Source organism: Rattus norvegicus, chromosome 3 (genome assembly GCF_021556685.1).
Source record: "Rattus norvegicus strain SHRSP/BbbUtx chromosome 3, alternate assembly SHRSP_T2T, whole genome shotgun sequence".
NCBI classification, from domain to species: Eukaryota; Metazoa; Chordata; class Mammalia; order Rodentia; family Muridae; genus Rattus; species Rattus norvegicus.
The window spans coordinates 46,061,724-46,086,535 of NC_141536.1; the positions used below are offsets into that span (position 1 = coordinate 46,061,724).

The 24,812-nt window shown below is 38.3% G+C and overlaps 1 protein-coding gene across 16 annotated transcripts in view; it reads left to right on the top strand.

The window, feature by feature from the left end:
* Slc4a10 (solute carrier family 4 member 10) overlaps window positions 1-24,812 on the top strand; it is a 294,937-nt gene that overhangs the window by 216,473 nt on the left and 53,652 nt on the right. For all 16 annotated transcript variants that reach the window (XM_087650803.1, NM_001429835.1, XM_087650811.1 and 13 more), the window contains 5 exon segments: window positions 184-330; window positions 5,544-5,644; window positions 8,735-8,909; window positions 9,462-9,595; window positions 9,987-10,232. In XM_087650803.1, the coding sequence (XP_087506929.1) occupies window positions 184-330; window positions 5,544-5,644; window positions 8,735-8,909; window positions 9,462-9,595; window positions 9,987-10,232 (803 nt within the window).

A 24,812-nucleotide genomic window follows, 5' to 3' on the forward strand; every position in this document is an offset into this window, starting at 1 on the left:
AGTCAGGATTATTTAGGCTAGCTGGGGTTTTTGTATTTCCCATATGAAGCTGAAGTTTTCCTTTTCAAGGTCTGTGAAGAATTGTGTTGTAGTTTTGACAATTGCATTTAATCTGTGTGTTGCTTTTGGTAGGATGACCAGTTTTATTATATGAATGATATGCCACTGCTTTTTCTTCTGTAGGTGTTTCATGATGTTGCTTATAAAGCTAAAGACCGCAATGACTTGGTGTCAGGAATTGATGAGTTTCTGGATCAGGTTACCGTTCTTCCTCCTGGAGAATGGGACCCAAGCATACGAATAGAACCTCCCAAAAATGTTCCTTCCCAGGTGAGTATGTTTAAAAACACCCATTACAATTCTAACAGATTGTTTTTCTTTAAATTCATTTCCCTAAAATAAGTCAATGTCCCATAAATGATTTATTACATTAAAGGAAAAATATTAATTAAGAAGATGTTCTTAATATAACCTAATATATTGAGAAATTTAGAATTTTGACCATGAGCCACTAAATAAGTTTCATGTGCCTGAAAATATTTAATGACCAACACAAAAGATATTAAATTTTATAACACCATAAAATATGGCCTGAGATAATTCCCATTATTTCAGTGTTCTGAAATTTGATGAAGATTTAGGAAAATTCAAAAGAGGATTAGTAAAAAACTCCCTATTACTGCTAATCACACTGAAAACTAAGTAAAGTTTTTCATCATGATTTTTACGTTTCTATCCTTTCATGCATGGTATACATTTTTGTAAAAATTCTGTAAATGGAAATCAAATGTGTATTTTACCTATCCCGTGTTATAGTAAGAAAGAATAAAGAGCATTGTTCATGCTCAGGGCATTTTCTTATCTCAGGCATGACTGTTGAAGATGGTGGCCACATGTTTGCAAAGCCCTCTCTTTATGCTGCTGCCCCTTGTTTCCTCTGGAGTCTCTCTCCCACTTTCTTCCAGTCGGTGCCTTTGGGTCTGGTTCCAGCAAAGCCCAGCCTTGTCTCACTCTGAGCTTCTAACTGAAGTGAGAGAGGGGCCTACTGACACAATACTATACTTAGATTTTCAGGTCTGTTAGAAGTAGGCAAACTGGCAAATAAACCGTGAGTATGTAAAAAGGTCATGCCAACTCCTCTGTCAGCTTAAACGTATGATTAATATCTCAGTTCTGTGTTGTTATTTTGAAGTCCTTTTACCATTATTAAAATCTATTCACTTTCCTTAACGATTACCATTTTGTAGATGTGTAACTGAAACCATATAGCTTAAGTTCCTCTACTACTAAAAAAAGCGGTGACATAGAGAGTGCTTGTAGAGGCTTTCTCATTTCTCTACTCACACATGTCTGCACTAGTGACATTAGAAATAACAACAGGACGCTTTCTAAAGTAATATGAATGAGCCTCTTACTAATGGCATTTGGATAAATTTAGTGAAAATATTAAGATATTGAGAGTGAGACTTTGTAATCCACTGTACCACCAATTAATATTCAAATGTTAAATTATTTTAATGTATTCTAGTTTTAAAGAATAGTGTTTTTTGAGGCAAAGTGAATTAAAGGGAAATTATATTTTTTATTTTTTAGGAGAAAATAAGAATTAGCAAATTCCAGGTATTAGGAAATGGTAACATGAAGAACATTGAATTAGGAATTATATTATCTAGGTTCTGCCATGGTGTATTTGTCTGACCATGAATGAATGCTTTATTCCACAGTATGGATGCTTTGTTTCAGAACTGCTCAACAGAATTTGTCCAGTAAAGAAAGCATTCTATAGTCATGGTCTCTAATCACTAACCTACTATTAAATATTAGTAATGTGGCTACTGCAATTAACAAATTGAATTTGTATGAACACATGGTTAAAGCCTATTATATTAGCTAGCAAGATATTATACAATGAGTATAAATTTAGATATATACTGTATACTTGTATAATATTAATATTTTAAACTCCATGCTATATTTAAATATTAGATAATATGAGCTGTTTTCTTTTATTAAAGTACTAAAATAAATTAGCATATATTAAGCATCTTGAATTCACCCTCATTTAAATAATATTATTCTTGTCAAATATTTTTGTGGTTTTTTTATTCCTTTTGAATTGTACAGATGACAGCATTTTTAATACATTTTCTTTTAAGTAATAAAAAAGAACAACCTGTCATCTCAAGAGATGAGCCTGAAGTTCTCCTTTATGCTCTTATTTCTGTCACTGCATCACTCTTCCTTCTGCTTCTTTGCTCTTTTCATGTTGTCAAACCTACAGCTCTATAAGCATCTGACTTTTTGCTCTGTTTGACACACTGTCATTGCCAAAGTGGAAGGGAAGAGTGTGGCTTTATCAACTAGCTTCCCATCATTTAATGACCACATGGCTCAAGTGAACCCTTAGTGCTCCCCATTCACCATTCCGTCCTTCCCAAGGCCAGCCGTTCTTTTGCACCCTGGCTCTCTGTCAACATTTTAGCATACTGTCTGTGACCCTTGCTGCTACATGTTTTGTTTCTCAGTTTCATGAAAAAAGTTGAGACCAGTCCTCCCTTCATTGCTTGTGATGACAGTAAGCATTCTAGTTGTGCCCCACATGCCAGCTCTAGGCATCTACTCAAGGACTTTGCTCTGCCAAAATGCCCTCTCTCATCATTTATCAATCCTTCTGTGTTGTCTCACTGTAATAAAATATTGTTAAGTCATAATTTTTTTTACAAAGTAACTGCTTTAATATCACTTTGTCAGCTACTCATTTTTGCTTTCACGTGCAATAGAATGCTATAAAGGAGGTCTCTATAATACACATCTCCACTACCTTTCTTATACTTCTCTACACATACCTAGCTCATTGGCATCACCCTTTACGTCACTAAACTAATTGCCACCAGTGCCATCCACAATGGTAAAAGCTATGGTAACTTTTTGGTCTCTATTGCACTTAGTACATTCAAAGCAACATTTGATAGAATTGCCCTTATCCTGAGTGTATTCTCTTTGCTTAGTTCCTAAACAGCACAGTCTCATGGTATTCCTACAGTCTCATGGGTCACTTGGCTCGTTCTTCCTCTTCTCTCTGATTTCTTTATGTTGACACTAACACTTAGACCATAACCATGCTCGCTCTATTCATATCTGCCTCTATCTGTGCTCATGTTCTTGGTAATATCATCAAGTCTTAGAGTGTTAAACCTTTTCCACATTTACTTTCTAAACTGAACTCGTGTTAATCATCAGCCTATCCTATGTGTCTACTTGAATATCTGATAGTTTAAGCCAAATTTAATACAGTCTCATTTCTTTATAACTCTCTTGTAATTATAATTTCTAGGAGTATATAAAGATCTCTGAGTTTTCCTCAAAATCAATTGCATTTGTATCTTCCCATCTTATTTAATAGTTAAATATATTCTTGTAAATGATTGGACCAAAACAGTCCATTATTTCATCTCATACCTTATATCTGTTCTTTCAGATTATTCAGATGCCTTTCCTTCTGTCTCTATCCATAAATATACTGTTTCTCCCTGTGGCCTCCCTGATTCAACTTTCCATCACCTTTTGCCTGGGTTTCTGAAATAGCTCCTTAGCTTGTTGCTTTATTCTATACCCTAGAATCTCTCTTCAACCTCATAGTCAAACTAATTCCAAGTTCTGTTTATTATTTCTGTCCTCAAACATTTGTAAACATTTCCCATTTGATGGAGAAAAAAGTCAGATAGGTTTAGTGGCTGTGCAAGTCTCTACCTCACATCCTCTTTTCCTGTGAATGTGTCTCTTCTACTTTCTTTTGTCCTGGTGTCATTCAGGTCATCCAAACATTCTGCTCCTTAAGACTATGGCACTGGCCGGTCTTCCTCCTCTGATGTCCTCAGGTTATTTAGGATGCCTGATTCTCTCACCTCCACCAAGTTTCCCCACATGGTCATTTCCACAGAGCCTGTCTGAAAACTCAGTTTATAATTGCTGCTCCTTCCTCCCCTCCCAGTCTCCTCAGACACCTTGTGCTCTGGGTGAGATTTTTATTTCTTTCATAAATCTCATTTTTTTGTAATCTACTGTAGAATTAAATATTTAAATTTAATTTTCTCTGTATTTCCTATGAGTTTCTATATGTTCTACAAGCCTAATTTATCTACTGGTATACTTTAAGGGTCTTTCAAACATTAAAAACATTCAAAATAGACTAAAATAAATTCCATTTATTCAGAATATTGATTTTTATAAGCATTACATTCTTCAGTGGTTTTCTACTCCTTGAGTAAACATGTGCTTAGAATGGTTAATATCGTAATTATTTATTGTCTATCTTATCAATGTACAACTTTTTAAATGTATAAAACAAAAGTTAAATTATTCAAAGGGGTTATTTTCACAGAAGACTGTATATGTTCACTTGTTTACTGAGAGTTGTAGAAGCTCTGACATGTTTCCTAGGTAATTGGAAGTGAAGACAGCCACTCTTAAATCTTTCATATTCACCTTAAATGTCTTATATTTATCTGTAAAGATAAGCCCATCATCAAGTGAAATATATCTTCTCTCTCATAGTTAAGTTTAATCTAGTTCATCTTTTCCTATACCTGTAGGAACTGTAGAAATACTAATGCATGAACTTTCCTTTATTGCACTTAATACAAAACCATTTCATCATATGTAAAACACATATCCTTCTATCTAAATGTCCTATTGTACATAAAATAAACTAATTTATCAATCTGTACTTCACATTTATTCTAATTCTAGTTTGGAATGGCAACCAAGTACAAATTTTATTGTCTAACTGAAAAGTTCTTTATCATTCTTTTAAATACTTTTAAATACATTGACAAAATCTAAGATGACCAGAGAAGGAATTTTAGGGAGGACTCTGATTTCTTTCGTTTAGATTTCTCTGTCACTAGCAAAAGTAAGTGGAATAAAACAGGAAAATGGCACTCACATAAACCTCAGTTAATTTGCCATCGGTTCAACAGAAACTTCCTTTTGTAATAGTACTTGCCTATGAGGCATGAGGACTCAGAGCATAAGTATCCCTTTCTAGGAAGACACGGTCTAGAGAAATAGATAATGATACTAAAAAATAGTGAAATGGTAGAGAATTTTTTCTTTTCCCCTTTCTTTTCTGATAGGAATTAAATTCAGGCCTTGGACACAATACACAACACCTTTCTAGTGAGCTGTGTGTATTCCAGCCCCAAAGCACAGACATTTTCTGCTTACCTTTGCAACTATAGCATCTATACCAATGTATGGCACAAAATAGGGCAGCTAAAAATTGTTATGTGTAAGATGTAAAAAGTGCCCATCACTCATCTAGCTCGTCTACACTGTAAAATGGGGACTGTTGTCATCCCCAGTGATGAGGGAAGAATGAAAACCGTAGCAGATTGGATGCATTTTCAAAGGCTAATCAGCCACTAAGCACAGAACCTCTGGTCCTAGCCATTTTACACATGGCTTCAAAGTAGGAAAATGTCATTTTTGTAATGAATGCCCACCAGTGCAACAAAATACACACCCACAAAAACTCCCTGCAGGAGAAGAGGAAGACTCCTTCTCTACCAAATGGGACAGCGGCTCATGGCGGACCTGAGCAACATGGAGGACACAGTGGACCTGAGCTCCAGCGGACTGGGAGGTTAGTGACAGCCATGTTGGTGACTGAAACGATGTCTTCTATGCAGGAATTGTTTCAAGATCTAATTTTTATATGTTTAATATCTACTCTTTGAGAGTGAAATGCCAATTAATTTGAGGTCTCTGAAGTGAATAATGATTGTCACTACTGTTAAAAGAGAACAGTAGCTACACCATTCCATCTGACCCTAGTCTTTCATTTTATGAAGCATAAAATACATTCACGGAGTCTTAAAATGAATAAGGAAACTGTCAGTTGATGCTTCCAAAACAGCTTGTTGAAAGCTTTAAGTTCAAGATGGAAATAAAACTAAATACCAAGAATTAAGTCCTGTAGACCTTACCTCATTACATGCTAGCATGATGTATATAATGGTATTTTTTTATTATTCTGCCTGTGATTTGAAAGAGCTATATGATTTATTTTTCTAATCATACACCTTTGAAGAGATGAAAGCTTCAATTTATTTCATAAAATGTTTTTATGGGTTTTTGACAGCTTGTCTTTCTGCAAGCAATGTGTGAGGAGAAAATCAGAACCCTTGGGTGGATGTCTCTTCAGGGAGCTTGTGTGGACAGCCTCCCTATAATTAAAGACAATTGCCAAGGCTTTGTAGGATTGGTGGCCCTCCCTTGGGCCATTTTCTGTACTGCTTGCAGTGAGCCCACTGCTGACTTCTCAGTTCCTGACAACCCTGCATTTCGATTCTCCTTTGTTTCCCTTTCTTGCTGTTTGTCTCTGAAGAAATGTCCTTTAACATCTCCCTTGGCGTCACACTGATGTTCAGATGGTTCAAGCATTTCCTTCTCCCTTCCCTGGAAGCTTTGTACTCATTCTGTTGCTTTCATACCTTTAAATACTGTCTTTTTTACTTTTGATGGTATATATTTTTCTTCTCCTCTCAGGTGTAACATACCACATAGCTTAGATTTTTCGAGTTCACTTTTCCTTACTGCTTCCTAAATCCTCCCAGGTCACCAATATCCGGTATCTTCGCTTCTCCAGAGTTCTTCCACAGACTCTGTGGCTGACCTGACTTGAAGTTTCCATTACTCCTCTGCTCTCCTGGAATTGCTGGTGTACACCTGGGCTGCTCTTGCACTGTTCTTCTGTAATCAACTCCCACTTCTGGATTTAGATCTTTACCAATAAAAGCACTTTTATTACACAGCTATCTAACAACTATTCGAACTGACGTATGCTCAAATAAGTGATTACACAGCAGTGGTCTAATGAAATGCTATCAAACTACACATCTTAATTACTAATTAATAGTTCATGACTATCTCAAATTATTTTTAGAGATAGGTAGGATATAAATCATAAATGAATGCTTAGCTTAGTGGAATAAATCTACTTTGAACTGTGACTTTGACAAGGTAACGTATTATTCAGAAATAGAAACTATACAGCATTTACACACTTATGTTTTGCCAAACGCAGTGAGAGACCTTACGTGAGGTTTGCACATGTGTGCATGCCATGTGTTCTCTGGAAGAATCTCTGAGCCTCAGAAGTCCCTTTGTCTCAGAATTTTATTCTCAATCATTTTTAGTTGAAGAAATCACTAAATAAACAGTGATTTTACACTCATATAACATTAGATAGTTACTAATAGACAACTATTATTTCTCCATTCAATCAAGAGAATTAAGGGCCAGTGAAACGGCTCTGTGCCAAGCCTGGTCATCTGAGTTATCTCCAGAACCCACATGGCAGAAGAAGAGACAAGCCCCACAAACATACCACAGCAAATAAATAGATAAAAACTCAGTTATTCTGAACATAATTTCACAGTCAAATAAAACTCAATTTTTAAGAAAAAAATCACTTTTGAGATAACATTAAAAAAGAACACTCTTTTCACAAAATAACAGAAGTTTAATTTTTTATAATCCAAGAATATTGAGCATAGTATCAGCACTTAGAAATCTTACAGTTCTTGATTTAGCACTTTTTTGATACATGGTTTTGCTATATATTTCAGACTGACCTCAAACTCATAATCCTGCCACCTGCCTCTGGAGTGCTGGGCCACCCTCTCCAGCTATAGAATATTTTTAACCGTTAGCGTCCATGTAGGAACCATATTACATTCTTACTTTAAGATCCGTCTTTATTCCATGGAAAAGATGAACTTTCAATATCAAATGTTAAATCTGAATGTTGTCATCAAATATTCAAGTATTGAGAAAGCCCACTTACTGGTGTTTTCATTCCTAATATGCTAGAGAACATTAGTGCTCAGATCTTAAACATCCCTTCACTGTTTAAATTCCTCTCCCAAGTACAAAGCCATGTGAGGTGTTTCAGGGTGTTTTCTTTGGTCATATTTGGAATAAGTGAAATATTTCCAGAAAAAGTCATCATTGTCATGTAATTGATCGGGGTTAGAATATGTGTCGGCAGTAGTAGAACAAAATAACATTTACCTAGTTTGGTTATATTAAGTTACCTTTTTAGTTTCCTGAAACAAACAAACCCTCAGAATCTATCTGTCTCTATTGAATATTGTTATCCATGTGTTCATTTAGTTGTCTTCTTACAGAGTCTTGTTTATTGATAGAGGGACTAAGTGACGGGAGTCACGATTAAACTCAGTTGTATTTGCTTTAGGATGATATTAATGAGTATCACTCACAAAGACCAGTTGTCTCTCTGTCTCTCATTTCCTGCTATGCTAAATAAGTTCAACACACACACACACACACACACACACACACACACACACACACACACACTCACACACAGTTCCAAGGTTGACAGTGAAGGCCTGAGTTTATTATTAATAAGGGAATGACACATAGATTGGAATCTCTCATTATTTGAAATTTAATTGATGAATCCCCGATGAATGCCTGAGAAAGCCTGATGATTTTTTTTTAGTTATAGGAACAATATTGGGGTAGGGTAGCAATGCTAAGCTGCTTCTGTAGGTCATCATAATGAAATGTGATAGTCTAATGTGGGTCTCATCCCTGCTGATGGAAAATGTTTACTGTGACTGGGTGACAGGGCAAAGGAACTTTCTAACTGACAAGCTTTTTATCTTTGGGTTTCACTCTTGTGTCCCCCCACCCTGTGTCCTAGGATTTTTGGGGGACTTATATTAGATATCAAAAGGAAGGCTCCGTTCTTCTGGAGTGACTTCAGGGATGCTTTCAGCCTGCAGTGCTTAGCATCATTCCTGTTTCTCTACTGTGCATGTATGTCTCCTGTCATCACATTTGGAGGACTGCTGGGAGAAGCCACCGAAGGTCGTATAGTATGTATTGTTCTTTTCTTTGAACCTTAATCTGTCTTCTAAGGTTTGCAGTTATGTTAGTGAGCATTGGACTTTGGGTTTTTGGAGAGATTTGACACATGGTCCAGAGGATTAGCTTTCTATGAATTTCCTGGATGGCTAGTGGAGCTGGTTATCAAAGAACAGAATGTCTTGTAAATACTAACTTTCAGTGTTGTGCAAGGCTATGGCCTGATGCCATGCACTCGACCTACAATTCTAGGTCAGTTTTAAGTTGAGTCCATTTTTGAAAATTCTGAGTCATGCTTCTGTTCAGACACTGAATAAAAATTTTAAATATTTTGTAAAGCAATAAAAATGAAGCAGGAAAATATAGATTATACTTCCCAGTTACTATCAACAAATTTGAGCCCCACTGGTCACTTTCTCAGCCTTATTTCCCACATTCTGCCCAGGTCTCTAGGAATAGCACAGTGAAGGGTAAAACTGTGACCCAATGTGTCTGAAATGTTTACACCTGTCACAAGTGCTACCTGTGCAGTTGAGGTAATAGGTCCATTCATGTGTTTTCAGAGTGCAATCGAATCACTCTTTGGAGCATCTATGACCGGGATAGCCTATTCTCTTTTTGGTGGACAGCCCCTGACCATATTAGGCAGTACGGGACCTGTTCTGGTGTTTGAAAAGATCTTGTTTAAATTCTGCAAGTAAGTGCTGCGACTCTTGGCTACTGTATGCCTTTGTATTGCTTTGCTTGGTTTCTCTTCATCCAACATCATCACTGCTGGAGGTCTTCAGGGAGAAGTGAATTACTTCAGTTTCTCATTTTGTCTCTCAATGGGAATACAGGAAAAGTGAAAATATTTGTGTGTATACTGTGCATGTAGTATTTATACTAAACAAGATTCATTTTCAAGCACTGAGAAACACCCATTAGTTTGTCCTCTTAGATTTCTCTACCGACAAAGTCTTAAACTCAGAGAGCCAAGGGATGTGAAGTTGTTTCCTTTCACTTCCTGGTTTAGGCTTCTTTCCTCTTGTTTAAATTGTATCAAGCTGTCAAATGACCTTCTTCCCACACGCTCTTATCTCTCCTAGAGAATATGGGCTGTCATACTTGTCCTTACGGGCCAGCATTGGGCTCTGGACTGCAACACTGTGCATCATACTCGTGGCCACTGATGCGAGTTCCCTTGTCTGCTATATCACCCGGTTCACTGAAGAAGCATTTGCTTCTCTCATTTGCATCATTTTTATCTATGAAGCCCTGGAGAAGTTGTTTGAGCTCAGTGAATCCTATCCAATCAATATGCACAACGACTTGGAACTGCTGACACAGTACTCGTAAGTAGTCCGATGCCTGCTTCTGACTGCTGGGCTCCTCCTTTTACAAATACTGCTGTTGTTTAAGAAATATGAAGACCTTACTCATCAGAGAGAGGGCCTTGCATTGATCCATGACCTACACCCTGGTCTTTTAGAGCTGAATAGGATTTTAAGTCATCTACTCAGCCCCACGTCAGATTCTTGTGTTCTTGTCATGTCATCCCTGCCAAGAACATCGTTCTAAAGAGCTGTTTGTCAAGTGTTTCATAAAATAAACACATAATTAACCAAGTCAATATAAAACAGATTGGTTCTGTTTTCCAAACTGTATCATTTTACTATGCTTTTAAGTTCAGATTTAAAAAACTAAGTAAAAGAAACTCTTAGAGTTTAAGTTGTTTTTACTTGATGTTTGAAATTGTGATTAAAGACAAATGAAAACCAGCAAAACTTAAGTCTAATTTTGCTTTTGACTGTTTGTAGTAACAAATACTTAAGTATTATTTGCTGAAGGAGATTGTGTAGTTCAGACTGAAGACACATTGGATCTTTCTAATTTTGGTAAACCATAAATCAGGGACTGCACCAGCATTGTACCTGTAGCGCATTTATGTGGTCATTAAATGGTATGCTTATTTAATTTTACAGTTTCTGTTCAATTTATGTCTGCAACATCACAGAACAAATGTTTGAAGTCATATGCTCCCCATTGGACGTGTGTAACTTTTGTTCCAGCCACCAACATCACTTAGATATAACTCAAATATTTTAAATATTTCTTTATTGCTAGAAATTCAATGTCAAAATTAATTAACAATAGTTTAGTGTTGTGATTCTTAAATTGTGAGACAATGATGCAGTTTTTAAAACAATGTAGTTCTTGGTATTTAACGTTTTCCTTGACTTTGGAAAAAGCTTAGAACAAAGTACTTCTATTTGGAAACAAGAAAATTCAAGATTAACAGGTAAACTAATTTTCCCAAATAAGATAGATATTGGTAGCATTGTTATTGCATTAAGGAGAAAAGTGGGTGTCACGGACATTCAGGAAGAGCCATATAGTAACAGTAATTTGATCAGAATCAAAATTTACACAGTCATATGCTAACATTAATTTTAAAAACTGTTGATGAATGGGGTTCAGAGCTAAACAAAGAATTCACAGCTGAGGAATGCCAAATGCCCGAGAAACACCTAAAGAAATGCTCAACATCTTTAGTCATCAGGGAAATGCAAATCAAAACAACCCTGAGATTTCACCTCACACCAGTGAGAATGGCTAAGATCAAAAACTCAGGTGACAGCAGATGCTGGCGAGGATGAGGAGAAAGAGGAACACTCCTCCATTGTTGGTGGGATTGCAGACTGGTACAACCATTCTGGAAAGCAGTCTGGAGGCTCCTCAGAAAATTGGACATTGAACTGCCTGAGGATCCAGCTATACCTCTCTTGGGCATATACCCAAAAGATGCCCCAACATATAAAAAGACACGTGCTCCACTATTTATATTATTTATAATAGCCAGAAGCTGGAAAGAACCCAGATGCCCTTCAACAGAGGAATGGATACAGAAAATGTGGTACATCTACACAATGGAATATTACTCAGTTATCAAAAACAATGACTTTATGAAATTCGTAGGCAAATGGATGGAACTGGAAAATATCATCCTGAGTGAGGTAACCCAATCACAGAAAAACACACATGTTATGCACTCATTGATAAGTGGCTATTAGCCCAAATGCTTGAATTACCCTAGATGCACAGAACACATGAAACTCAAGAAGGATGACCAAAATGTGAATGCTTCACTCCTTCTTTAAAAGGGGAACAAGAATACCCTTGGCAGGGAACAGGGAGGCAAAGTTTAGAACAGAGGCAGAAGGAACACCCATTCAGAGCCTGCCCCACATGTGGCCCATACATATACAGCCACCAAACTAGATAAGATGGATGAAGCAAAGAAGTGCAGGCTGACAGGAACCTGATGTAGATCTCTCCTGAGAGACACAGCCAGAATACACCAAATACAGAGGCGAATGCCAGCAGCAATCCACTGAACTGAGAGCGGGATCCCCGTTGAAGGAATCAGAGAAAGGACTGGAAGAGCTTGAAAGGGCTCCAGACCCTATATGCACAACAATGTCAAACAACCGGAGCTTCCAGGGACTAAGCCACTACCCAAAGACTATACATGGACTGACCCTGGACTCTGACCTCATAGGTAGCAATGAATAGCCTAGTAAGAGCACCAGTGGAAGGGGAAGCCCTTGGTCCTGCCAAGACTGAACCCCTAGTGAACATGATTGTTGGGGGGAGGGTGGTAATGGGGGGAGGATGGAGAGGGGAAGCCCATATATAAGGGGAGAGGGAGGGGTTAGGGGGATGTTGGCCTGGAAACCAGGAAGGGGAATAACAAGCAAAATGTAAATAAGAAATACTCAAGTTAATAAAGATAAAAAACCTGTTGGTGATTGATTGGGGGCACATGCACTACTGTGTGTGTGAGGCAATGAGAGGAAACTTTCGAAGAGTCTTTTCTCTCCCCCACCATGTATGTCCTGGACACTGAAGAGAGAATAGTCTTAAGAATTAAGGATTGAGCCCTGGATAATATAGCTGGTTTAAAGTTAGAATAATGAAGATTATTTCAGGCATAAAAGTTGAAGCAAAAGTGCTGACAGTTGTAGAAGGCAAGAAGTAAGGATGTATCATAGCTCTGTAGAGAAGAAAGAAAAGAAAGGGGATCCAACAAAATCAAGGAGTGGGCTTTTCAGAAAGTTGTTATTACCTTAAGAAGCAGCATTATGTTGAGAGGTGGTAGAATAAGAAGACATTTAGCAAAGGTTAAGAAAATAGAAGGTGGCAAATGAATGCAGAACATAAACCTAGGTCAGTTGGGTGTCAAAGAGGATGAAATGCACATGCACAGAGGGCACTGAGAAGGCGAGGAGGGCAATTTGTGATGGAAAAGAATCAGTCTTGAAATGAGATGTCAGCATTAAATACAGCAAGACCCATGCATCCTCAGTCTCTGTGATCCCCTATGAACCCTGCTTAGTTAACTCTGTGGGCCTTGTTCTTGGGGTACCCTTGATTTAAATAACAAAAGCAACAAAACTTTCCTAGCTTTGCTGGCATCTTAACCTCACAATGCAGTAATATGTAGACCTTACACTTCAAAATTCACCTCCCTTTTATTTTGTGAAGAGCTAGTGCCAAGAGAATCTATTTCATTTTGAGTATATTCTATACCAGATGATCAAACCGAATTTGTCACGTTAGCAATAACTAATGAGTTTGAGGCAATTGTTTTCCTTGGTTGCACTGATTTTAAGGAATGGCAAAAATAAAATGTTCTGCTCGTGTCAGATGAAATGTTTCTTCAGTACATAATAATAAGGTTCTCAGATGACTAATAAAAGAAAGAGTAAAAATGCATAATGTGACAAGAAAGGAGAAAGAAAAGGGAGAAGAAAGGGAGTTCCTTCCTAGCCAGAGGGTGCTGGCTGTGGGTGAGAATACACGAGAACAGTGTATGACACAGTATGAAAATGCCACAGTTGAATCCATTACTTTGTATACTGACCTAAAAAAAAACCTAAAAAAGTATGCATTATTCTTTTCAAATATATGAGGTGAAGCAAAATTCAGGATCTCTGTTTCATTCATATATATATATATATATATGAAATTTTAAAAAATACTTTCTGAGTTTCTAAAGGAGAGTCCCGATTACTAAGTGATGAGTAATGCATTTTGCTCTTGCCACATTCCAACATTTGTTTTATGCTCCTTTATGTAAGAAAAGATTGTAATCTGTTTTGAATAAATGTTCCTAGTTGGTATTATACTCAATGTCCTTTCTTAGTTACTCAACAAAGTTTGAGCCTCTTTTAAGGTTTAAAAACTCAAATACAACTTTGTTCTCCATAGTTCTACCACAATGCTATAGAAATCCTCAAGTCATGTTTTAATGCACGTTGGTCAACTAAACATTTTAAAAATAATTGTTGACAAGTAAATGGTTTGAGTGTGTGTGTGTGTGAGAGAGAGAGAGACAGACAGACAGACAGAGAGAGAGAGAGAGAGAGAGAGAGAGAGAGAGAGACTGACTTTGAATGGTGCGTATGGTGTCCATAAAATAATGTCGGATGCCCTGAAACTACAGTTAAACCTTTTGTGCCCACCATGAAGGTTCTTGGACCTGAAACCAGGTCATTTGGAAGACAAGTGTTTTTTTTCCAGTTATTTATCTTTCTAACCTCAATATTTCTCTGAAATTTATTTGATTTTCTTGTATGATTATTTTAAAGATATTCCTCTACAAGCCTGCCTGCTTTTCTGAATTACTCTGACTAGCTTAATGTTGTTGTTGTTGTTGTTGTTGTTGTTGTTTTTTGCAGCTCTGTCCCAAGCATGCTGTCCCTCATTCTTTGACTCCCTTGCTCTTCCCCTGACTCTCTCCTCCCTGCCACATGGCTGCTTGCCCACCACATGTCTGACCTCTATGCCTCCATGCTTGCTTAAATGGAATGGCGGCCCCACTTCTCTCCTCCCCTACATAGGTGTTGCCGTTTACAGTTTGCTCACCTTAAATGTTTCACTTTTAGCTCTCGTAACACAGCCTTCATTTAAAAAAAATAAGTGAATCTACAAATTTTCAATAAACTGACACACTATTAGAATCTTAATATGGAATGAATATTTAATTATATATGGATATATTTAATTTATATATACAAATCCAAAAATTAGTTTAGATTTAAAATTTAGTCAGGATATTGACTTGGTGAAGAAATCTTCTGGAGGAAGTCGGTGAAATAGGACATCAGTCTACCAGGGAACTCTAGATGTTGACTAGAAATACAGGAAGAAGGTGAAGGAAGGTTTCATGGTTCATTCATTAATTATAAGTCACTAGTCAAAAAATAAAGGATCAGATTTAAGAAAACTGCATTCTGACGTTTCTGATTGCTTTTCCTACATAACATTGATTATATCCACCTAGAACTAATAACAACTAATTTTTGTTTTGTTTTCTTGTGTTTTGCTCAATAATCCCTGTATGCCTCCACTAGACGAGTTTCCGTGATGGTAGGGCAGGACAGTTGAGATCCCTTTTGCTGCCACTGTGTCTGTAAAGAACTTGTCATATATCTTATAAGTATCTTTTTATGTGTACTCCACATTATCTCCTACAATTTCTCCAGGCCTCGCCAACACCTCCTCTTCCCTACTTCATGTCCTATGCTTGTAATAATGCACTGATTCCAATTAATGCTACTTTAAAAAACTGACATGCAATCTTGGCATAAGATATTTCCCCTCTAAATCCTGTATTGTATGCCATCTTACAGAGAAACAAATACACATGTAGACACTCCAAATACACATGTAGACACTCCAAATACACATGTAGACACTCCAAATTCACATGTAGACACCCCAAATACACACGTAGACACTCCAAATACACATGTAGACACTCCAAATACACATGGAGACACTCCAAATCCACACGGAGACACTCCAAATACACACATAGACACTCCAAATACACACATAGACACTCCAGATACACATGTAGACACTCCAAATACACATGTAGACACTCCAAATACACATGTAGACACTCCAAATACACATGTAGACACTCCAAATACACACGGAGACACTCCAAATACACACGTAGACACTCCAAATACACATGGAGACACTCCAGATACACATGTAGACACCCCAGATACACACGTAGACACTCCAAATACACAAGGAGACAATCCAGATACACATGTAGACACCCCAGATACACACGTAGACACTCCAAATACACATGTAGACACTCCAAATCCACACGGAGACACTCCAAATACACATGTAGACACTCCAAATACACATGTAGACACTCCAGATACACATGTAGACACCCCAGATACACACGTAGACACTCCAAATACACAAGGAGACACTCCAGATACACATGTAGACACCCCAGATACACACGTAGACACTCCAAATACACATGTAGACACTCCAAATCCATACGGAGACACTCCAAATACACACATAGACACTCCAAATACACACATAGACACTCCAAATACACATGTAGACACTCCAGATACACATGTAGACACCCCAGATACACACGTAGACACTCCAAATACACAAGGAGACACTCCAGATACACATGTAGACACCCCAGATACACACGTAGACACTCCAAATACACATGGAGACACTCCAAATCCACACGGAGACACTCCAAATACACACATAGACACTCCAAATACACACGTAGACACTCCAAATACACATGTAGACACTCCAAATACACATGGAGACACTCCAAATACACATGTAGACACTCCAAATACACATGGAGACACTCCAAATACACACGTAGACACTCCAAATACACATGTAGACACTCCAGATACACATGTAGACACCCCAGATACACACGTAGACACTCCAAATACACAAGGAGACACTCCAGATCCACATGTAGACACCCCAGATACACACGTAGACACTCCAAATACACATGTAGACACTCCAGATACACATGTAGACACCCCAGATACACACGTAGACACTCCAAATACACACGGAGACACTCCAAATACACATGTAGACAGCCCAGATACACATGTAGACACTCCAGATACACATGTAGACACTCCAAATACTTCTTAATGTTTGAATACATATGTACATTGTATAGTATCCAGATCTGCGTAAAATTATATACACATCACTACTGTTTCTTTACGTTGGAAACATTCAAACAAATTTTTTCTAGCTTTTTGAAAAAGACAGTATGCTATTGTTATCCAGAGCCACGCTATTGCACAGCAGAGCAGCACGACCTTTGCTCCTATACAACAGTGGCTCATGACCACTCATGAACCTTCTCCATATCCCTGGCTCTGCTGTTCTCAGCAGACTTTGGTAACCAACATTCTGCTTTCCACCTCAGTGAGGTTAACAGTTCTGATTCCACAGATGAGTACAATCATGTGGTGCTTTCCTTTTTGTTCCTGACTTGTTTTACTTAACACAGTGACCATCCATGTTCATACAGTGGACATGCACTTAAATTGCTTTTCGTTCATGCCTCTTATGATGAGTTTACAATAAACCTGAGGTACAGATGGGCCTCTGACAAAACAGTCTCATTTTATTTGAATACGTAACTATTTTTGATGGATCATGTGCTAGCTCTGATTTTAAATCTTTGAGATATTCCACATGATTTTCCACAATAATTGTAATAATTTACACTCCCATCATATGAAGGGTTCATTTTTCTACAAATTGTGGCCAGCATTCTTATCTTTTTGATGATACCCATACCATCTATAGTCAGGGAACTTCTCATCGTAGTAAAATTCGTGTGTGACTGACAGTTCTGCAGAGCATTTCATTCATACACTTGTTGGAAGACAGTTGTATATCTTCCTCAGGAGACCGGGAAAAACAGTTTAGAGCTGTTGTCTACTTCTAAATTGGATTATGATTATTTTATCATTACTATATTTTGGTTATTAATAACTTGTCAGGAATATGATTTTCTTTTATTTAAAGTTTCTTTGTATATTTATTCAAAGTATTGCATGTTACATGGTTTCCTTCTTTTTAAAAAGCCAAGTAGTTAACAGTATGATTCTGTATTCCTTTTTTTACTTTTTTATTAGATATTTTTTATTTACATTTCAAATGTTATTACCTTTCCCGGTTTCTCCTCCATAAGCCTCCTATCCCCTCCCCTTCCCCTTCTTCTATAAAGGTGTTCTGCTCCCCATCCACTCCCTTCCTGCCCCACTCCAAAATTCCCTTACACTGGGTGTTCAACCTTGGCAGAACCAAGGGCTTCTCCTTCCTTTGGAGTCCAGCAAGGCCATCCTCTGCTACATATGCAGCTGGAGCCATGGGTCAGTCTTTCGGTAGTGGTTTAGTCCCTAGGAGCTCTCATTGGTTGGCTTTGTTGTTCTTTTGGAGTTGCCATCCCCTTCACCTCTTTCAGTCCTTTCTCTAATTCCTCCAACAGCAGTCCCATTCTCAGTTTACTGTTAGCATTAGCCTCTGTATTCGACATACTCTGGCTGTGTCTCTCAGAAGACATCTATATCTGGTTCCAGTCAACATGCACTTCTTAGCTTCACCAATCTTATCTAGTTTTGGTGTGTGTGTGTGTGTGTGTGTGTGTGTGTGTGTGTGTGTGTGTGTGTGTGTATGGTCCACATGTGGAGCAGGCTCTGAATGGCCATTCCTTCAATCTCTGCTCTAAGTTTTGCCTCCCTATCTCCTCCCATGGATATTTTTGTTCCCCCTTTTAAGAAGGGGTGAAGCATCCACATTGTGGTCATCCTTCTTGAGCTTCATGTGGTCTGAGGATTGTATTTTGTGTAATTCGAGCTTTTGGGCTAATATTCACTTATCAGTGAGTGCATACTATGTGTGTTTTTCTGTGATTGTTACCTTACTCAGGATGATATTTTCCAGTTCCATTCATTTGCCTATGAATTTCATGAAGTCGTTCTTTTGATAGCTGAGTGTATTGTGTAGATGTACCACATTTTCTGTATCCATTCCTCTGTTGAAGGGCATCTGGGTTCTTTCCAGCTTCTGGCTATTATAAATAAGGCTGCAGTGAACACAATGGTGCATGTGTCTTTTTTATATGTTGGGGCATCTTTTGGGTATATGCCCAAGAGAGGTATAGCTGGGTCCTCAGGTAGTTCAATGTCCAATTTTCTGAGGAACCTCCAGACTGATTTCCAGAATGGTTGTACCAGTCTGCAATCCCACCAACAATGGAGGAGTGTTCCTCTTTCTTCGCATCCTCGCCAGCATTTGCTGTCACCTGAGTTTTGATCTTAGCCATTCTCAGTGGTGTGAGGTGAAATCTCAGGGTTGTTTTGATTTGCATTTCCCTTATGACTAAAGATGTTGAACATTTCTTTAGGTGTTTCTCAGCCATTCGATATTCCTCAACTGAGAATTCTTTGTTTAGCTCTGTACCCCATTTTTAATAGGGTTATTTGTCTCTCTGGAGTCTAACTTCGTGAGTTCTTTGTATATTTTGGATATTAGCCCTCCATCGGATGTAGGATTGGTAAAGATCTTTTCCTAATTGTTGGTTGCTGTTTTGTCCTGACAGTGTCTTTTGCCTTACAGAAGCTTTGCAGTTTTATGAAGTCCCATTTGTCGATTTTTGATCTTAGAGCATAAGCCATGGGGGTTTTGTTCAGGAAATTTTTCCCAGTGCCCATGTGACCGAGACTCTTCCCCACTTTTTCTCCTATTATTTTGAGTGTATCTGGTTTGATGTGGAGGTCCTTGATCCACTTGGACTTAAACTTTGTACAAGGCGATAAGAATGGGTAAATTTGCATTCTTCTACATGCTGACCTCCAGTTGAGATAGCACCATTCATTGAAAATGCTATCTTTTTTCCATTGGATGGTTTTAGCTCCTTTGTCAAAGATCAAGTGACCATAGGTGTGTGAGTTCATTTCTGGGTCTTCACTGACCTACCTGCCTATCTCTGTACCAATACCATACAGTTTTATCACTATTGCTCTGGAATACAGAGTATGTTTTTCTAACAACGTGTCCTGTCCTGTTGTGTGTTTCTTCTTTCTACTGCTTCTCTAGGTTGCTGGAGCTTTGTAGTTTCCTCATTCTGCTGCTTTTCTTTATGCCTTAGAGTCATACTCCCGAACCCTTCACTCGTTCCAATCTCCTGAAGCACTTCTTTGTTTTCTAGTAGAACTTTCATAGGTTTAGATCCTAAAATATTTAGGTTTGTAATCTACTTCATTCTGTACTTTTTATATGGCATGAAAGTTGGGGTTTAGTTTCAGTCATTTATTGACCTAACTTACTCTAATGGTAAAGTGCTGTTTCCAGGACACTTCTACCAAAACTAGTTCATTTTTGACCTGTTCCAGTCTCACTGTCCCTCTAATAAGCTATGAAACGTTCAGGCACAGAGCTGCTGTGTCTTCATGTGTGTATCCCTGAGACCCTGCACCTCTGTAGACGATAATGCATATTCTTTTTTTTTTTTTTTGGTTGGATTTTTTTTTTTATTAACTTGAGTATTTCTTATATACATTTCGAGTGTTATTCCCTTTCCCGGTTTCCGGGCAAACATCCCCCTCCCCCCTCCCCTTCCGTCTGGGTGTTCCCCTCCCAACCCTCCCCCCATTGCCGCCCTCCCCCCCATAGTCTAGTTCACTGGGGGTTCAGTCTTAGCAGGACCCAGGGCTTCCCCTTCCACTGGTGCTCTTACTAGGATATTCATTGCTACCTATGGGGTCAGAGTCCAGGGTCAGTCCATGTATAGTCTTTAGGTAGTGGCTTAGTCCCTGGAATCTCTGGTTGCTTGGCATTGTTGTACATATGGGGTCTCGAGCCCCTTCAAGCTCTTCCAGTTCTTTCTCTGATTCCTTCAACGGAGGACCTATTCTCAGTTCAGTGGTTTGCTGCTGGCATTCGCCTCTGTATTTGCTGTATTCTGGCTGTGTCTCTCAGGAGCGATCTACATCCGGCTCCTGGCGGTCTGCACTTCTTTACTTCATCCATCTTGTCTAATTGGGAGGCTGTATATGTATGGACCACATGTGGGGCAGGCTCTGAATGGGTGTTCCTTCAGTCTCTGTTTTAATCTTTGCCTCTCCCTTCCCTGCCAAGGGTATTCTTTTTCCTCATTTAAAGAACGAGTGAAGCATTCACGTTTTGATCATCCGTCTTGAGTTTCGTTTGTTCTAGGGATCTAGGGTAATTCAAGCATTTGGGCTAATAGCCACTTATCAATGAGTGCATACCATGTATGTCTTTCTGTGATTGGGTTAGCTCACTCAGGATGATATTTTCCAGTTCCAACCATTTGCCTACGAATTTCATAAACTCGTTGTTTTTGATAGCTGAGTAATATTCCATTGTGTAGATGTACCACATTTTCTGTATCCATTCCTCTGTTGAAGGGCATCTGGGTTCTTTCCAGTTTCTGGCTATTATAAATAAGGCTGCGATGAACATAGTGGAGCACGTGTCTCTTTTATATGTTGAGGCATCTTTTGGGTATATGCCCAAGAGAGGTATAGCTGGATCCTCAGGCAGTTCAATGTCCAATTTTCTGAGGAAACTCCAGACTGATTTCCAGAATGGTTGTACCAGTCTGCAATCCCACCAACAATGGAGGAGTGTTCCTCTTTCCCCATATCCTCGCCAGCATCTGCTGTCACCTGAGTTTTTGATCTTAGCCATTCTCAGTGGTGTGAGGTGAAATCTCAGGGTTGTTTTGATTTGCATTTCCCTTATGACTAAAGATGTTGAACATTTCTTTAGGTGTTTCTCAGCCATTCGGCATTCCTCAGCTGTGAATTCTTTGTTTAGCTCTGAACCCCAATTTTTAATAGGGTTATTTGTTTCCCTGCGGTCTAACTTCTTGAGTTCTTTGTATATTTTGGATATAAGGCCTCTATCTGTTGTACAATTGGTAAAGATCTTTTCCCAATCTGTTGGTTGCCGTTTTGTCCTAACCACAGTGTCCTTTGCCTTACAGAAGCTTTGCAGTTTTATGAGATCCCATTTGTCGATTCTTGATCTTAGAGCATAAGCCATTGGTGTTTTGTTCAGGAAATTTTTTCCAGTGCCCATGTGTTCCAGATGCTTCCCTAGTTTTTCTTCTATTAGTTTGAGTGTGTCTGGTTTGATGTGGAGGTCCTTGATCCACTTGGACTTAAGCTTTGTACAGGGTGATAAGGATGGATCGATCTGCATTCTTCTACATGTTGCCCTCCAGTTGAACCAGCACCATTTGCTGAAAATGCTATCTTTTTTCCATTTGATGGTTTTGGCTCCTTTGTCAAAAATCAAGTGACCATAGGTGTGTGCGTTCATTTCTGGGTCTTCAATTCTATTCCATTGGTCTATCTGTCTGTCTCTGTACCAATACCATGCAGTTTTTATCACTATTGCTCTGTAATACTGCTTGAGTTCAGGGATAGTGATTCCCCCTGAAGTCCTTTTATTGTTGAGGATAGCTTTAGCTATCCTGGGTTTTTTGTTATTCCAGATGAATTTTTATGTGCTCTTGAATCCGGTTTGCCAGAATTTTATTGAGTATTTTTGCATCGATATTCATAAGGGAAATTGGTCTGAAGTTCTCTTTCTTTGTTGTGTCTTTGTGTGGTTTAGGTATAAGAGTAATTGTGGCTTCGTAGAAGGAATTCGGTAGTGCTCCGTCTGTTTCAATTTTGTGGAATAGTTTGGATAATATTGGTATGAGGTCTTCTATGAAGGTTTGATAGAATTCTGCACTAAACCCGTCTGGACCTGGGCTCTTTTTGGTTGGGAGACCTTTAATGACTGCTTCTATTTCCTTAGGAGTTATGGGGTTGTTTAACTGGTTTATCTGTTCCTGATTTAACTTCGATACCTGGTATCTGTCTAGGAAATTGTCCATTTCCTGAAGATTTTCAAGTTTTGTTGAATATAGGTTTTTATAGTAAGATCTGATGATTTTTTGAATTTCCTCTGAATCTGTAGTTATGTCTCCCTTTTCATTTCTGATTTTGTTAATTTGGACGCACTCTCTGTGTCCTCTCGTTAGTCTGGCTAAGGGTTTATCTATCTTGTTGATTTTCTCAAAGAACCAACTTTTGGTTCTGTTGATTCTTTCTATGGTCCTTTTTGTTTTTACTTGGTTGATTTCAGCTCTGAGTTTGATTATTTCCTGCCTTCTACTCCTCCTGGGTGTATTTGCTTCTTTTTGTTCTAGAGCTTTTAGGTGTGCTGTCAAGCTGCTGACATATGCTCTTTTCTGTTTCTTTCTGCAGGCACTCAGTGCTATGAGTTTTCCTCTTAGCACAGCTTTCATTGTGACCCATAAGTTTGGGTATGTTGTACCTTCATTTTCATTAAATTCTAAAAAGTTTTTAATTTCTTTCTTTATTTCTTCCTTGACAAGGTTATCATTGAGTAGAGCATTGTTCAATTTCCACGTATATGTGGGCATTCTTCCCTTATTGTTATTGAAGACCAGTTTTAGGCCGTGGTGGTCTGATAGCACGCATGGTATTATTTCTATCTTTCTGTACCTGTTGAGGCCCGTTTTTTGACCAATTATATGGTCAGTTTTGGAGAAAGTACCATAAGGAGCTGAGAAGAAGGTATATCCTTTTGCTTTAGGATAGAATGTTCTATAAATATCCGTTAAGTCCATTTGGCTCATGACTTCTCTTAGTCTGTCGACATCACTGTTTAATTTCTGTTTCCATGATCTGTCCATTGATGAGAGTGGGGTGTTGAAATCTCCCACTATTATTTTGTGAGGTGCAATGTGTGTTTTGAGCTTTAGTAAGGTTTCTTTTACGTATGTAAGTGCCCTTGTATTTGGGGCATAGATATTTAGGATTGAGAGTTCATCTTGGTGGATTTTTCCTTTGATGAATATGAAGTGTCCTTCCTTATCTTTTTTGATGACTTTTAGTTGAAAATTGATTTTATTTGATATTAGAATGGCTACTCCAGCTTGCTTCTTCTGACCATTTGCTTGGAAAGTTGTTTTCCAGCCTTTCACTCTGAGGTAGTGTCTGTCTTTGTCTCTGAGGTGTGTTTCCTGTAGGCAGCAGAATGCAGGGTCCTCGTTGCGTATCCAGTTTGTTAATCCATTTCTTTTTATTGGGGAGTTGAGGCCATTGATGTTGAGAGATATTAGGCAATAGTGATTATTGCTTCCCGTTATATTCATATTTGGATGTGAGGTTATGTTTGTGTGCTTTCACTCTCTTTGTTTTGTTGCCAAGACGATTAGTTTCTTGCTTCTTCTAGGGTATAGCTTGCCTCCTTATGTTGGGCTTTACCTTTTATTATCCTTTGTAGTGCTGGATTTGTAGAAAGATATTGTGTAAATTTGGTTTTGTCATGGAATATCTTGGTTTCTCCATCTATGTTAATTGAGAGTTTTGCAGGATACAGTAACCTGGGCTGGCCTTTGTGTTCTCTTAGGGTCTGTATGACATCAGTCCAGGATCTTCTGGCCTTCATAGTTTCTGGCGAGAAGTCTGGTGTGATTCTGATAGGTCTGCCTTTATATGTTACTTGACCTTTTTCCCTTACTGCTTTTAATATTCTTTCTTTATTTTGTGCGTTTGGTGTTTTGACAATTATGTGACGGGAGGTGTTTCTTTTCTGGTCCAATCTATTTGGAGTTCTGTAGGCTTCTTGTATGTCTATGGGTATCTCTTTCTTTAGGTTAGGGAAGTTTTCTTCTATGATTTTGTTGAAGATATTTACTGGTCCTTTGAGCTGGGAGTCTTCACTCTCTTCTATACCTATTATCCTTAGGTTTGATCTTCTCATTGAGTCCTGGATTTCCTGTATGTTTTGGACCAGTAGCTTTTTCCACTTTACATTATCTTTGACAGTTGAGTCAATGATTTCTATGGAATCTTCTGCTCCTGAGATTCTCTCTTCCATCTCTTGTATTCTGTTGGTGAAGCTTGTATCTACAGCTCCTTGTCTCTTCTTTTGGTTTTCTATATCCAGGGTTGTTTCCATGTGTTCTTTCTTGATTG